Below are 16,087 nucleotides of genomic sequence, written 5' to 3'. Positions count from 1 at the left end.
GCAGGTGAGTTCAAGAGTGCAAGAGCACCAGAGAGAGAGACAGGAAAGTAAAAGAGAGAAAGTTAGAGAGAGAAAAATAAATAAATAAATTACAAACAGCTATCTTTCTCAGAAAGCTAGAGCGTGAAAGAGCGTGAGAGCAAGAGACTGTGCGAGAGAGGAGACAAAGGTGAGAAAACAGTATGGGGGTGGCATTAAAGATGACATGAAATGAGCATAACCTGTACAAAAAGAGAAGAGCGAGAGCGCCAAGGGAGAACGAGAGACATATCGAGAGAGTGCAAGGGGGAGAACTTGCTTTCGTGGAAGATGAGAAATAGAGAGAGAGCGAGAGAGAGAGAGAGAGAGAGAGAGGCAGACAGAGTGAGCAAGACGGTGAATGTGTGACAGAGACAAGGATTAGGAAATAGCGATAACAGGAGAGAAAGAGAGAGAGAGAGAGAGAGAGAGAGAGAGAGGGAGGGAAAGAGAGAAAGAGAGAGAGAGGGAGGGAGACAGATGGGCATGAATAAATTAATACTAATGAAGTCTGATTGATGCACTGCCTCCTGCAAACACCTTTGGCTAATCCTTTCACAGGGAGAGAGAGAGCGAGAGAGAGCGAGAGAGTGAGCGAGAGAGCATCAGAAAGAGGTAGAGCCTGGAAAGAATAGGGGAGAAAGATAGATTGAGCGAGAGAGATCAAGAAAGACAGAGGGGCGTTTGGTGAGGGGAGAGAGAGATTTGGCTGGGAAAGAGCGCGAGAGTGAGGTAGAAGTGACAGCAGAAACAGAATTGAATCCTTTTTGTCTGGAGGCCCAGATTATCTCTAAGCTTCTGTACTTTGTGTACACACACACACACACACACACACACACACACACACACACCCTTACGCACAACCACACACAGTCCAGAGTGCAAATGCATTCTCGCACGCGTGTACAAACACACTCGCGCACACACACTGATCAAAGAAGGAGAAACTGCACACTGATAAACAGTGTCAGGACGCCTATGGATATATACGCATCATTTGATGTCCCTCTGTGCGAGCTGTGCCGTGCCCCCGGTCCCCCATAACTGTCCATACTGAGAAAATCCAAATAAAGACACCAGTTAGACAGATATTCACCAGTATGAATCAGTGTATATCTAAGCTGGATACAGATATGCTGGGTATGTTGGAAAAACACATATCAGTTTTATGTATATATTATTATTATTATAGTATCCTCCAGTATTGCACTGTAGTTTAGCCAGCTCTTTACAACCATAGTGTATGTGGAAATACAACATAGGGGGTTCTAAAATTAAGAAACCACTTAAAGATTATGAGTTTCTTTGATTTTACCAACTTAAAAACCTCTGGAATTCAATCAAGAAGAAGATGGATGATCACATGCCATCAAACCAAGCTGAACTGCTTGACTTTTTGCAACAGGAGTGGCATAAAATTATCCAAAAGCAGTGTGTAGAACTGGTGGAGGAGAACATGCCAAGATGCATGAAAACTGTGATTAAAAAACAGGTGTTTCTAATAAAGTGGTCACTAAGAAGGAACAAGCTAGTTCTAACAAAGTGGACATTATGTGAAATTATAAGGTAAGTAGGTGTTTCTAATAAAGTTGCCAGTGAGTGGACATACAAGGTAGTATTTCTTAAAAAGCAGGCAGTTGGGTAGATGTTCAAGTCTTTTAAATAAAGTGGCCAGTTAGAAAATGTACAAGGCAGGTGTTTTTGATAAAGTGGCCGGTGAGTGGATTTATAAGGAAGGTGTTTCATATAAAGAGATCAGTATGTTTATGTATACGTTATGTCTTTAGGTGTTTCTAATAAAGTGGCCAGTGAGCAGTACAAGTTGTAGAAGTCTGTAACAATGTTGCCAGAGAGTGAACTGAGTGGAGGAACAAGCTAGGTGAAATAAAGTGGACAATGTGTGAAATTCTAAGATAAGTAGGTGTTTCTAATAAAGTGGCCAGTTGGAGAATGTACGAGACAGGTGTTTCTGATAAAGTGGCGAGTTGGAGAATGTATGAGGCAGGTGTTTCTGATAAAGTGGCCTGTTGAGTGGAATTATAAGGTAGATGTTTCAACTAAAGAGACCAGTATTTGTATGTATACGTTTTAGGTGTTTTTAATAAAGTGGCCAGTTGGGTAGAAGTTAAAGTCTTTCTAATAAAGTGATCTCTGATTGGTAGCTAACATTCCAAAATTCCACAGTTCTTTTAGAAAATAAGGATAGAAGGATAGAAGCTCTATAGTTTTATCTACATTAATACATATACATAAATTATGATTGCAGATGTGCTGTGGTTTGTTTCCAATAAAGTGGCCATTGAGTGGAGGAACAAGCTAGATCTAATAAAGTGGACATTATTTAAAATTATAATGTAAGTAGGTGTTTCTAATAAAGTGGCAAATGAGTGGACATACAAGGTAGTGTTTCTTAAAAAGCAGGCAGTTGGGTAGATGTTCAAGTCTTTTTAATTAAGTGGCCAGTTATAGAATATACAAGAGAGGTGTTTCTGATAAAGTGGCCACTGAGTGGAGAAACAAGCTAGATCAAATTAAGTGAACATTATGTGAAATTCTAAGATAAGTAGGTGTTTCAAATAAAGTGGCCAGTTGGAGAATGTACAAAGCAGGGGTTTCTGATAAAGTGGCCGGTGAGTGGAAGTATAGGGTAGGTGTTTCAAATAAAGTAACCAGTATGTGCTTGTATACGTTTTAGGTGTTTCTAATAAAGTGGCCAGTGAGCAGTACAAGTTTTAAGAGTTTGTAACAATGTTGCCAGTGAGTAGAAGTATAAAGTACTATGTGTTTCTGATAAAGTGGCCACTGAGTGGAGGAAAAAGCTAGATCAAATAAAGTGGACAGTATGTGAAATTCTAAGATAAGTAGGTGTTTCTAATAAAGTGGCCAGTGATTGAAAGTATAAGGTGTTTCAAATAAATTGACCAGTATGTGTATGTATACGTTTTAGGTGTTTCTAATAAAGTGGCCAGTGTAAGTATAAGGTAGGTGTTTCAAATAAAGTGACCAGTATGAGTATGTATACGTTTTAGGTGTTTCTAATAAAGTGGCCAGTTGAGCAGTACAAGTTTTAGGAGCTTCTAAAAAATTTTTCCAGATAATGGAAGTATAAAGTAGTAGGCGTTTCTAATAAAGTGGCCAATAAGTGGACACAAAGCCGGTTGAGTAGAAATTCATGTCTTTCTAATAAAGTGTTTGCTGTTTGGTAGCTAACAGTCCAAAGTTCAACAGTTATTTTATAAAATAAGGATAGAAGGATAGAAGCCCTATAATTCTATCTACATTAATATGTCTACGTAAATTATGATTGCAGATGTGCTGTGGTTTGTACAACATGAAAATGAATAAATTCAGTGAGAACTGCTCACTTTTCTTCCAGCCAGCACACGGGTCTAGCTGTGGATTCTATTAAAATGCAGGTCCAGGAGTTGTGACAGGCTCATGACTAGATGTTCTGGCCACTGTGTGCTGGCATATGAGTCAGTGTGTGGATTAATATATGAGGGCAGCCACAAGTAAAAAGCATAAGAAAAGAATCTAGTGAAATAGACACAGATTAGGAGTCTAATCCAATAACATCACCACTGAGCTTTCGTCACGTCGATGCAACTCTGGCATTCGGCCATTATTTAAAAACGAACTAATCCCTTATTCCGAGCCACAATATAATCTGGGAACACAGCAAAGAGCGCACCGGATCAATACTGATTTAATTTCTTACAAGAGTCATTAGCTTGAGGGATGGAGGGTTTTGTAATTGTTTTAACAGAACTTCAGGTGGCAGAACAGACCTTCTGAATGCGGATGTGTCCCTACAATACATTCGGACTACAAATCCAGAGCTGTGTTGTCTAATTTTGAATTTTTTTATCATTTTGCTGCATAAAAAACAACAGCGGGGGTCACAAATGTACATACACTCATCGTGATCATGAATATTATGAGGGTATTGGACTTTGACTTCTCTTTTTCTGTGGCAAAATTGGTTACAACATAAATTTTAAACAGAAAAGAAAGAATTTGCGGCACATATTTGACTTTTTGGGGATTTTCTGAAATCAACACAGGGTCAAAAAAAAAAAAACATTTGGGAAAAAAAATGGGCCACATCATTTAATGTGTTTCAATGTGTTTTCTTTCTTTTTATAATTGTTTTAAGCCGTTAAAGGTATACAGGAACACATTATAGAATAATTATTTTTAAATAAATCAGAATATGTTTTATATTTTAGATTCTTCTAAGTAGTACATTCATCTTTGAGGACAGATCTGCACCTGGAATAGTTTTCTTAGCATCTTGAAGGAGTTCCTAAAGGTGATGAACAATAGTTGCTGCTTTTTCTTCAAGCTCCAGCTCATCTCAAATCCCCATCTCAGTTTATCAGGTTTAGATCAGGGGATTGTGGAGAACACTTTTTTACTGATTACTACGTAACTCCATATGTCTCCCTTATTTTTTCATGTCTTTAATAATAATCTACAATGTATGAAATACTTTAAATATAGAAATAAAGAAAAATATTAAATGAGAATTCATGTCCAAACTTTTGACTGGTAATTTATACATGCACTAGTATTTGTTCCCGGTTACTAAAATAATGATGCAATATAGGCTTATTTAACTAATAATTGGTAGTACACTAATATTCATATAAGTAATTTTGGCATTTTTTTACTTGTGTAATTCTAATGTTATTGTATGGTTATAGCTGTTGTTTTTGTCTTGTAAGTGATTGCATCACTGCTAGGTTATGTATCTATGTGAGGAAGATACATAGGAATTTCAAGAGTGCTGGTCAGAGTGCCATTATCGTGCAATACTGGCAGTCCTAGAAAGACTCTTAGCCAATCACATTGTGGGGTTTAAACTAACAATGGTATATTCCTCTTTATGTACCTTATCAATGTACAGCTCTGGAAAAAAATAAGAGACCACTTCAGTTTCTGAATCAGTCGCTCTGATTTTGCTATTTATAGGTTTATGTTTGAGTAAAATGAACATTGTTGTTTTATTCTATAAACTACAGACAACATTTCTCCCAAATTCTAAACAAAAATATTGTAATTTAGAGCATTTATTTGCAGAAAATTAGAAAAGATGCAGAGCTTTCAGACCTCAAATCATGCAAAGAAGACAAGTTCATATTCATTAGCTTTCATTAGGAGTTCAGAAATCAATATGTGATGGAATAACCCTTGTTTTTAATTTTGTTTTCAATTTTCATGCATCATCTTGGCATGTTCTCCTCCACCAGTTTTACACACTGCTTTTGGATTGCTTTATGCCACTCCTGGTGCAAAAATTCAAGCAGTTCAGCTTGATTTGATGGCTTGTGATCATCCATCTTTCTCTTGATTATATTCCAGAGGTTTTCAATTTGGTAAAATCAAAGAAACTCTGTATGTAAGAATACCCTATAACTTTATTATGCATAATAATAAATATATTCATCTCCACCACCCAATTACTATTTTTCAGGTTCTGTAAGACAAAGAATTTTACACCAAACCGCTCTGACTGACTGACTGACTAAGAGAATGCACATTTTATGAAGACAATGCACCAGGGATAGCGTTAACTAGCCCTCACTGGGTTTCATTATAGGCTGTGTTAGCATTTAGGGAAGGATTCATTTAAATCAATCCAGTAAAGTAATGAATCTACTCTCAGGGCTCCCTCCACTACACGGTACACTCAGTTAAGCCCAGTTCAGTATGCACATATCGCTCATCACCCTGCAGGCTGGGAGAGCAATGAGCTGTGACTCCATCTCGGCCACGGTCCTGATCGGCAGTGTGTTCAGCATTGTGTCCTGTTCTAAAGCTAAATTGCTACTTTCACAACAGCTGGCCCACACTGTGGTGTGTGCAGTAGTGAACAGGGTACATGGTGCACACTCTATCAGCTGTATCTGTAATATACTGTACTGTTTCTATAAGAAATCTGGATTTGTTCCCATGCATGTACTTAATGAAAGTACAGAAAACTAGTCGATTCAAAGCACACTTATAATAAAAGCCATTGTGCAGGTGATTAATCACTCTCTGCTATAAGTGTTTTTTTAAGTGCATGCATTTTCTGCTCTATTACAAACTAAAGGGAAATTATTGTTCATGGTAATCGATCATATACCACTGATGCAGCTAATAGAGAACAGAGAAAAAAGACTAAAAATAACTGTGCACAGGTTAAACGGGTGAAAAGAGCAGTGTGTTTAGTATTTATCTTAATTCTGTGGCAGTAAGTAGTGTGTTCAGTAGTTGTGTTTAAGAGTGTGTTCACTCTAGAGTTGCGTTTTCAGTAGGACAGACCCAGAAAGTCCCTTAGGTCATAAGAGTGTTCAACTCCTCTCAGTTCAGCAAACTAAAAACTCTGTAATACTTTTATATTCTGGTCACTTCAATACCCCATTACCTGCAGACACACCCTCTTAGATGCCCGTTTTTTATATCGTCACTGTCCGATGAAAAACAAGTATGTCCAAAACAGCAATTTTTCAGCAACTTTCAATGGAAGTCAATGTAAAAAAAAATGTATTTCAGGTCATTTTGAAGTCTATCTAAAGCCATCATGGCCTTAAACTCACAATTATCACTGCTGAAAACAACTTTCAGGTCATGTGCAATTTTTGTTAATTTGTTAATCTGCATAATTTGCCACATTACTGTTACACCTTATACAGAAATCGGTGTAATTATTTAAAACCAGTGCAACTGTGTATTCTGTAGATAGTCCATCCATCCATCCATCCATCTAGTATAGTTTAAGGTGTGTCGTGATAGGTAGATTTTTTCAGTTTGGAGTTTTTATGTTTGTGTGTTCTCTAGTTTAGTTTAAACTGTGTTTAAGGTTTATGTAAATTGGGTAGTGTGTTCAGAATTAAAGCCTAATAGTGTGGAAGTATGTTCAATTGTGTGGTAGATAATCTAGTCTATTAATGTGTTTAACAGATTGTAATTTGATAATATGATCAGTGGTTTAGTTGTATAGTGTTTGTAATCTGAGTAGTGTGTTCAGTAGTTGTATTTCCAGTATGAGAAGAGTAATTAGTTTGAATTTTAGTTTCAAAGTGTGTTGGGATGTTGCCAACTGTGTCCAGTTCTTTGTTTGGTATGTAGTTTGTAATTTGAGCAGAGTGTTCAGTGGTTTTATTAGCAGTGTGCTGAGTACAGTGTTCAGTAATTAAGTTTAATGTTGTCTTGTGAATTGAGTAATGTATTATTTATAGTATTTTAGCTTTAAAGTGTGTGTAAGGATGTTGATGATTGTGTTCAGTGGTTTGTTTAATATGTCGTTTTTGTTTGAGTATATTAAGTGATATGTGTTATAATAGACAAACTACCCAAAATAATGTTGTGTTAGGGAGTTCATGTGCTCAGTATTTTGGTTTGCACTATGTTAAGTAGTGCTTTCTGTAATGTAGTTTAAAACTGGATTAGTTGAGTAGTGTATTAATAGTATGTTGGGCAGTACGCTTGGTAGTTTTTTTTTTTCATCCCATTTTCTTCCCAATTTACAAGACCAGTTACCTAATCCACTCGCCAATTACCACAATTCTGATACATCAACTCAAAGAGAGAGCAAGACCAATTGTGCTCTTTCGGGGCTCCGGTAGCTGATGGCAAGCTACATGAACAGGATTCGAACCTGCAAACTCCTGATCAAAGTGGCAGCGCTTAGAGACTCTGTAAGCTTGGTAGTTTTATTTGCAGTCCAATAAGTAGTATATTCAGTAATTTATTGTAATAGTGTGTTCAGTAATATGTTCAGTAGTTTCATTTAAAGCTTTTTATGCTTATTGAGTTTATTTATTAGTTTGATTTGCAGAAAGTTGAGCAGTATGTGCAGTAAGTTGGTGTGAGTTATGTTAAGTAGTGTAATCTGTAGTTTCATTTAATAGTGTCTTAGTATGTTAAGTAGTGTATTCAGCTGTTTGGTACGCAGAGTTTTGAGTAGTAAATTCAGTAGTTTGGATTAAAAGTGTTGAATAGTGTTGTGCAGTAGTTGGTTTTGTAATATATTGAGTAGTGTTTGAGTACCCACCGAGTTGAGGTCTGACAGCAGGTTAACGTGGAGTTCGTCGTGCTGGAGGTGAGGGGAGGGACGAGGCGGGGGCAGGGGCGTGCCCTCCACAGGCCGAGGGTTAGAGCTCCCCATGTTATCAATGGCATTACCTGTGATAAAGAGAGAAGCAGGTTCTGTGATAGTGAAATAGCTGAGGTATGTTTTAATACCAGCTTTACTCAACACGCTGAAATTTCTTTGATCCATGCATGTGGCTCACATTTAAATGCACAGGAACGTGGGGATTAAAATGCAAAAATATTAAAGCACCTGACTGTGTTTATCATATCCCGCCTAAGCTCTTATTTCCCTGTTTAAATTATGCATAAGTGCAATAACACAGGGTGCCGATAATAATCTGCAAGCATGTAAACATTTTGTTCAACATAAACGAATGCTTGGTACATTTGCATGATTCGGCTTATTGCTAGATTTCCTTCCGTCAGCATCAGTACATTTCTCCATCGCCACAGTTTCTCACAGATTCTGCCTGCGCACTCTCTCTAGGACTGCCGATGTTTAGCAGAGTAGATAAGTACATCCAGCACATCTAATGCAATACAGCTCTGTCTATTACCTGAAGAAAATTACAAAAAATTAGTAATTAATAAATAAATCTATTTAATTTTCTCAAAATGTGACCTTCTCTAAAGGTTCCAATTACTTCCATGGTCACATGTGTTCTACAAACATTAGTGAAAGAAAGGATCTCTCAGGCTCTCAGGAACTCAGTGAACTCCAGCACTATGCTACAGTGATGGGATGCAGCTCCTGTGCAACAAGTCCAGTCGTGAAATTTCACTACTCACTACTAAATATTCCACAGCCAACTGTCAGTGATATTATAACACAGTGGAAGAGACGGGGAAACGACAGCGACTGCTCTGTCAGTGTAAAATAACAGAGCAAAATCAGCAGATGCTGAGGAGGGTAGTGCACCTCACTGATTGGTGAAAACGTGTCTCTCCACTCTTCCTCCAGTCTCTGTTCTCTTGATTTACAAATGAAATATAAAATTTACTGATGATCAGTGATGGTTTGAAGATACATGTCATCTGCTGGTGTTGATTCACTGTGTTAAATATATCAAGTCTAAAGTCAGTGCAGTGTTTTCCCACAAACTCTTACAGCACTTCATACTTCCCTCTGCTGACAACATTTATGGAGGTGCAGATTTCATTTTCCAGCAGGACTTGGCACACTGCCCACACTGCCACAAAGTACCAATTTGTGTTATATAATATTCTAATTTTCTGAGACACTGATTTTTGGGTTTTTATTAGCTGTAATACCTAATCATCAACAATGCAAGAAATAAACACTTAAAATAGATCACTCTGTGTGTAATACATCTACAGCTCTGGAAAAAAAAACAGATCAATTCAAGAGTATGAGTTTCTTTGATTTTACTAAACAGAAAACCTCTGGAATATAATCAAGAGGAAGATGGATGATCACAAGCCATCAAACCAAACTGAACTGCTTGAATGTTTGCACCAGGAGTAAAGGCATATAGTTTTCCAAAAGCAGTGTGTAAGACTGGTGGAGGAGGACATGCCAAGATGAATTAAAACTGTGATTAAAATCATCCAGGGTTATTCCACCAAATATTGCTTTCTGAACGCTTAAAACGTCATGAATATGAACTTTTTTTTTTTTTTTGCATTATTTAAGGTCTGAAAGCTCTGCACCTTTTTTGTTATTTCAGCCATTTCTCATTTTCTGCAAATAAATGCTCTAAATAACAATATTTTTATTTGGAATTTGGGAGAAATGTTGTCTGTAGTTTATAAAATAAAACAACAATGTTCAGTTTACTTAAACATAAACCTATAAATAGCAAAATCAGAGAAACTGATTCAGAAACTGAAGTGGTCTCTTTTTTCACATTTTGAACTGAATTACTTAAATGAAGTAACTTTTTTTAATGATATTCAAATTTTTTGAGATGCACTAGTATATATTTATCGTCACTCTTTTAGACACTCCCTTTCAATACAATGTCACATTGTAAAGAAAAGCAGTAGTTTTTGTAACTTTTTGAAACAATGTTAATCTGTATATAGTATGCAATATATCAGTTTTAGGTCACAGACTTAACTTATAATTATTTGGGGAATTTTACTAATATGTACATTGAAAGTCACACATTTTATCACATAATCTCAATTTTTTTATTTCACTGTAAAAAAAATAAAACAGCTTTGCTGGAGAAATAAACAAGAAAATCTTTACTTACAATAAAAGTCAACGTTTTAAGATAAATTTTCAAGCATTTCTATTGATCTATTTATTATAAGGTTTTAACACAATATGAATAACAAATGCTAGATTTATAAATAATTATATCAAAAAAAAATGAAAGAAATGTACAAATAGGCATGACAGTGACGATTTATAAATGAAAGGCATCTTGGCTGAAAGTGTGAATTCAGAAAATTTCAGTTCAGGATTTTAACACTTAATTCCAAACGTGAAAATAAATTGCAGCCGTGCTTCAGCTTTCTCAACCTACACTAAAGTGCATTAAAGCAACACTCCAGCATTTTTCAGTCTGATCTCTATCTGCCATATCTGCCTCGTAGCGTCGATTACCCTAATGGACCTTATGCCACCGATGTGGCAGATAGTGATTAAAGTGAAAAGGGCTGGAGCTGTAATTCAAACAGCAGCATCAGTTAATAAATGACTGACAGATTCATATATCTCTGCATATCCCCAAATAGAGGCAGCGAGTGGGTGAACTCACGCAGGCAGGCGTTGCTGTTGAACATGTGGAGAATACGCAGACAGTCCTGCCACTGGTTACCACTGCCTTCACAGTTACACCACTGAGACACCTCCGTACTGCTGTTACTCACATAGTTTGGCGTCATGATCGTACCTGCAGAAAGAGAGAGGGAGGGAGAGGGAGAAAGAGGAGAATAATAATAAATAAATAAATGCAGATAAATAAATAAGACTTGAGTGAAATTCCAAACTAAAAATGTAAAAAAATGAACATTAAAAAAAGGCCTGATGAAGAAATTTCATGCTAATCATGCTCGCCACCATCTGGGAGCATCTCCAGCTAGCCTGATGCACTCCGCCCTCAGCTCTAATTATGTTAACACGTGCAATCGCATCATCTCTGGTTTACATGACACATCTCTGGCACCGTTTTGTCTGGCTAATTTCATTTAAGTGCCTGCTTGCCCTGCTGGTTCAGGTTCATGTCACACTTGGGACCTAACCTACACCCTTTTGGGGGCATTTTCCTAATTGCTGCACCTGACGTTTCCAGCGCAGCCCCAAATGGAGCCATAATCAGATATGACACAACATGTCCATTTCAATTCAACAAAACTCAATAAAGACAAATAATTGCTGTCACACTGCTGTGTATCTCCATTTTTTTGTATATTTTCCACTTTCTGACATGAATCTGAATCGAATACTTGCCATTAAATATTTTTATAATGAATGAACCAAAATAAAATTAATTTTGCACAGACGTCCATTATTTTTTTCAACATGATTTTTTTTCCATCTTCTGTAAATTTGGTATTTTGAACAACAATAATAATTTGCTTGCATGAAGCAAAAATGTGAAAAAACTAAAATGCTCATATTATCACACTATATGCATTATTATGTGTGAGACACGATAAAAACAAATGCACAGACAAATAAAAGTGTCATCAGGTCAGCAGAGAAAACAATTGTCTGCACCCTCCCCACTCTAAATCAAATTTACACCCCCTGATGCTACCAAAAAGCCATGGACATTGCACAGGATTCATCACATCCTGGACATTGTCTATTCCAACTATTACCATCAGGCAGGAGATACAGGGCTATGAAAACCAGGACAAACCGCCTTAAAAACAGTTTTATCCCCAAGCCATCATGGCCTGAAACTCATAATAATCAATACTGAAATCAACTTTCAGGTCATGTGCAATTTTTGTATATTGTTCATTGGTTAAATGTTTATCTATTTGCATAATTTGGTATATCTGTTACATCTTTTTGTTTATTTAATTATTTAGTTATTTAAAACCAGTGCAACTGTGAATTCTGTAGATAGTCCATTTTTTTAAATTATGTATATGTAGATATACCTTTATTTTTCCACATCTATCTATCTATCTGTCTGTCTTTCTGTCTGTCTGTCTGTCTGTCTATCTGTCTGTCTGTCTGTCTGTCTGTCTGTCTGTCTGTCTATCTATCTATCTATCTATCTATATAAAAGAAAATGCTCAAGAGAGAAGTGCAAATGATGTGTGCATGTCAGAATGACTAAAATAAACTATAAACTAAAATGTAGTAAAAAACACTGTCATGTTCATATCATGGTTAGCATTGTATTGAATGATTTACAGCTCTTAGAATTTGATAACTGCTAAAAAATAACTTAAGAACCAGATACATAAAACCAAATGTAACTAATTCAGTCTAAACGAAATTTTTTATAAAAAAATAATAATAAAACATGGGGGCTTCAAGTGGTCCAGCGGTCTAAAGCACTGCCACTATGATCGGGAGATTGCTGGTTTGAATCCCGGTCATGCAGATTGCCATCAGCTGCCGGAGCCCTGAGAGAGCACAATTGGCCTTGCTCTCTCTCTGGGTGGGTAGATGGTGCTCTTTCTTCCCACATCACTCCAACAGGTTATGTCACTCAACAGAAGGTGTCTGTGAGCTGGTGTATCAGAACGGAGTCACTGCGCTTTCCTCCAAGTGCGCTGTGATGCTACTCAGCAATGCAGCATCAGCAGCGGTTCAAAAAGAGGCGGAGTCTGACTTCACATGTATCGGAGGAGGCATGTGCTAGTCTTCACCCTCCTGGTGTGTTGGGTTGTTACTAGTGATAGATGGGAGTCCTAATGAGTGGCCTTGTAAATTGAGGAGAACATGGGATAAAAATTTGAAATAAAACATAATAATTTAAAACATAAATTTAAAAACTATATATATATATATTATTCTGAGGCAAAAAAACTGTCTCTATTGTCCAGGGAAGACATTGCTGTGAGGATTTGATTGCATTCAGCGACAAGAGTGTTTGTGAGGTCAGGATGTCCATTCATCATTTTAACTCATCCTGAAAGTATTGAATGGAGCTCCATCATTCCAGAGAACACAGTTCCACTACTAAAACATCTATACATCTAAAAGTGCATTATTAGGCACCTTAAACACAATATTATAATGCCAGCAGTTCCTTTCATTACATGTTTCATAATGAATTAAGCAATAAAAATATTCTAAAATGACTTGGGACAAAATATATTATTGTTTGTGACTAGAAGGAACAGTTATTTCCTGCTCACAGAGAGAGATACGAGGGTTTTGTCCTGACAGCTTGGACAGGTTCTTTTATTTCACAGGTACAGAGCAGGTAGAACCCGTCTGTGCTGTACGCTTTGAAGTGTGTTAAAATAAAACTGCTGTATCTGAAGCGCAGCAGAGCCTGTGATCAGTGTGTGTAAATTGCCATGAACCCCAGGCAGCAGTCATCAGGTGGTCCATCCTGCAGGTTTTTCCCCACCTCACATCACTCCTAGCATGTGTGTGTGTGTGTGTGTGTACTCTCACCGATCAGTCCGGCGTAGGCCTTCAGGCACACAGCGCCGCTCTCGCGCAGACAGCCTGAGGGTGAGTGAGGGGAGGGCTGGCAGTTCTGCTGGAAATCAGCCAGTCTCGACCTGCGCGAGAGAAAAAAGAGAGAGAGAGAGAGATGAGTTATACGACGAAAATATATATGCATGCGAGATGTGAACATGCCATCTAATCTTATATACAGAGCTGATCTCTGCTTTTGACAGGTGTGTGTGTGTGTGTGTATGTGTGTGTGTATATGTGTGTGTGTGTGTGTGTGTGTGTGTGTGTGTGTGTGTGTGTGTGTGTGTGTGTGTGTGTGTGGTGTGTCCACAAGTGCCCATCTACACTGGGTGTCTTATACAGTTCATTCTTTGTATTTGTGTGTGTGTGTGTGCTTATACGTGGGTGTTTCCCAAGAAACCTTGCAGTGGGATGTGGTTCCCACTATATACCGCTCTAGAAAAAAAATAAGAGGCCACTTAAAAATTATAAGTTTCTTTGATTTCACTTAATTGAAAACCTCTGGAATATAATCTAGAGGAAAATGAATGATTATAACCATCAAACCAAACTGAACTGCTTACATTTTTGCACCAGGAGTGGCATAAAGCAGTGTGTAAGACTGGTGGAGGAGGACATGCCAAGATGCATTAAAACTGTGATTAACAAACAGGGTTATTCCACCAAATATGGATTTCTGAACTCTTTAAACTTTAGGAAAATGAACTTGTTTTCTTTGCATTATTTAAGGTCTGAAAGTTCTGCATCTTTTTTGTTATTTCAGCCATTTCTCCTTTTGTTCATTTTACTCAAACATATACCTATAAATAGCAAAATCAGAGAAACTGATTCAGAAACTGAAGTGGTCGCTTTTTTCCAGAGCTGTACACTGCCTGGACAAAAAATCCAACCAAAAAAGAAAGAAAAGGTTGCACACTCTAATATTACATTTGACCATCTTTATCTTTGATTGAGGCATGCATTCACTGCATCGTTTCAATCATTTTCTTCAATTTCTCGACATTTATTTTAATCCAGTGTTGCATAATTTTTTCACCAAGATCTTGCAGCAGCATTGATGATGGTAGAGTCTGACCAACCGCTGCACAAAGTCTTCTCCATCCAGCACATCCCAAAGATTCTCAATGAGGTTAAGGTCTGGACTCTGTGGTGAACTCTCTCTCAATCCATGTGTGATCCAATGATGATCTCATGCTCCCTGAATCACTCTTTCACAATTCCAGCTCCATGATTCCTGACATTGTCATCTTGGAATATGCTCGTGTTCATCAGGGAAGAAAAAATACATTGATGGAATAACCTGGTCTATATTCAGTATATTCAGGTAGTCAGCTGACCTCATTCTTTCAGCACATACTGTTGCTGAACCTAAACCTGCAGACCAACTGCAGCATCAACCCCACATCCTTTACCTACTTACATCCAGGTGGAGACTTTTTTTTCTTGGCCAGGCAGTGTATAAGGTTATACAAAAATCCCCCTTAATAAATAAAGACAGCAATGCAATATTTATTTGTTACATTAATACTCCAGACGGGTCCGATACATATGCTTTATGCATTTTGAATGAGGTAATTTTGATTTTTTAGCTTTGAAAGGTTGTACATATTTTATAGCAATTTTTGTTAGGTTGGACAGACTGTTCACAGCAGTGGCAAAAATCCAAATTAGCCTATACATCAGCCTATTAATAAACCATAAACAATCATTAGCAGCAATAAGCAGATACTTAGACATCTTAAGCTGCACTGCCATTTCTCATCAGAATAAATGGGAATTTTCACACACCTCCTTGAAGCTTTTCCAACCAAGCAATACTTCTTACAAAGCGAAATGTCTGCAGCTGTGTCCAAACAATTCTCAAATACAACATTTCAGTTAAAAAAAAAAGTAAAATATAAATAAACTGTTTCCATAAACTTCCATAGATAAGCAAAATGAAGTGATTTTAGCAGAAGCAACTTCACAAACATTTGCAGCCTTTGTAGGGCTGTAGAGTGGTTTACAGTTACAGAAGCATCAGGGTAAGCAGTGGCCCAGCTAATGAGAGCTGAAAACTTGATGTGCCACCCTGATGATGTCTGTCAAACATCTGGGAGTGCAAACACACCAGACAGTTCTGAGAGGCATTTCCCAGATGAGCTTTAGAATCAATGTTTCAGAATGTCTAGTGCTTTAGAAATTGTTTCATGAATTGAACCATTCATGAATTGAGACACCCATGCCAACTGATAAAAGAATATACGTAGCTTTATACAAGTTGGTCACTTATATAGAATACAGGGTAGTGAGAAAACCTTTGATATTAGCATTCTAATAGGTCATCATGGTGTATCCTGTATCTTAAGCTTTTCAAATAAAGCTAATGAATCAGAATGTCGAATGTTAAAGTTCCGCAGT

The 16,087-nt window shown here is 37.3% G+C and overlaps 1 protein-coding gene across 1 annotated transcript in view; it reads right to left on the bottom strand.

Moving 5' to 3' along the window:
- The window catches only part of gfra3 (GDNF family receptor alpha 3), a 68,694-nt gene that overhangs the window by 8,811 nt on the left and 43,796 nt on the right, over nucleotides 1–16,087 (bottom strand). Inside the window, exons 5-7 of the mRNA XM_022672013.2 lie at nucleotides 13,661–13,770; nucleotides 10,830–10,964; nucleotides 8,060–8,190 (exon numbers count right to left, since the gene is read on the bottom strand). Coding sequence (XP_022527734.2) covers nucleotides 8,060–8,190; nucleotides 10,830–10,964; nucleotides 13,661–13,770 — 376 coding nt within the window. The remainder of the gene's footprint in view (nucleotides 1–8,059; nucleotides 8,191–10,829; nucleotides 10,965–13,660; nucleotides 13,771–16,087) is intronic.

This window comes from Astyanax mexicanus, chromosome 2 (genome assembly GCF_023375975.1).
Source record: "Astyanax mexicanus isolate ESR-SI-001 chromosome 2, AstMex3_surface, whole genome shotgun sequence".
NCBI lineage: Eukaryota > Metazoa > Chordata > Actinopteri > Characiformes > Acestrorhamphidae > Astyanax > Astyanax mexicanus.
The sequence above is the reverse complement of the archived record's forward strand: the minus strand, read 5'-3'. Positions and strand labels throughout refer to the sequence as shown.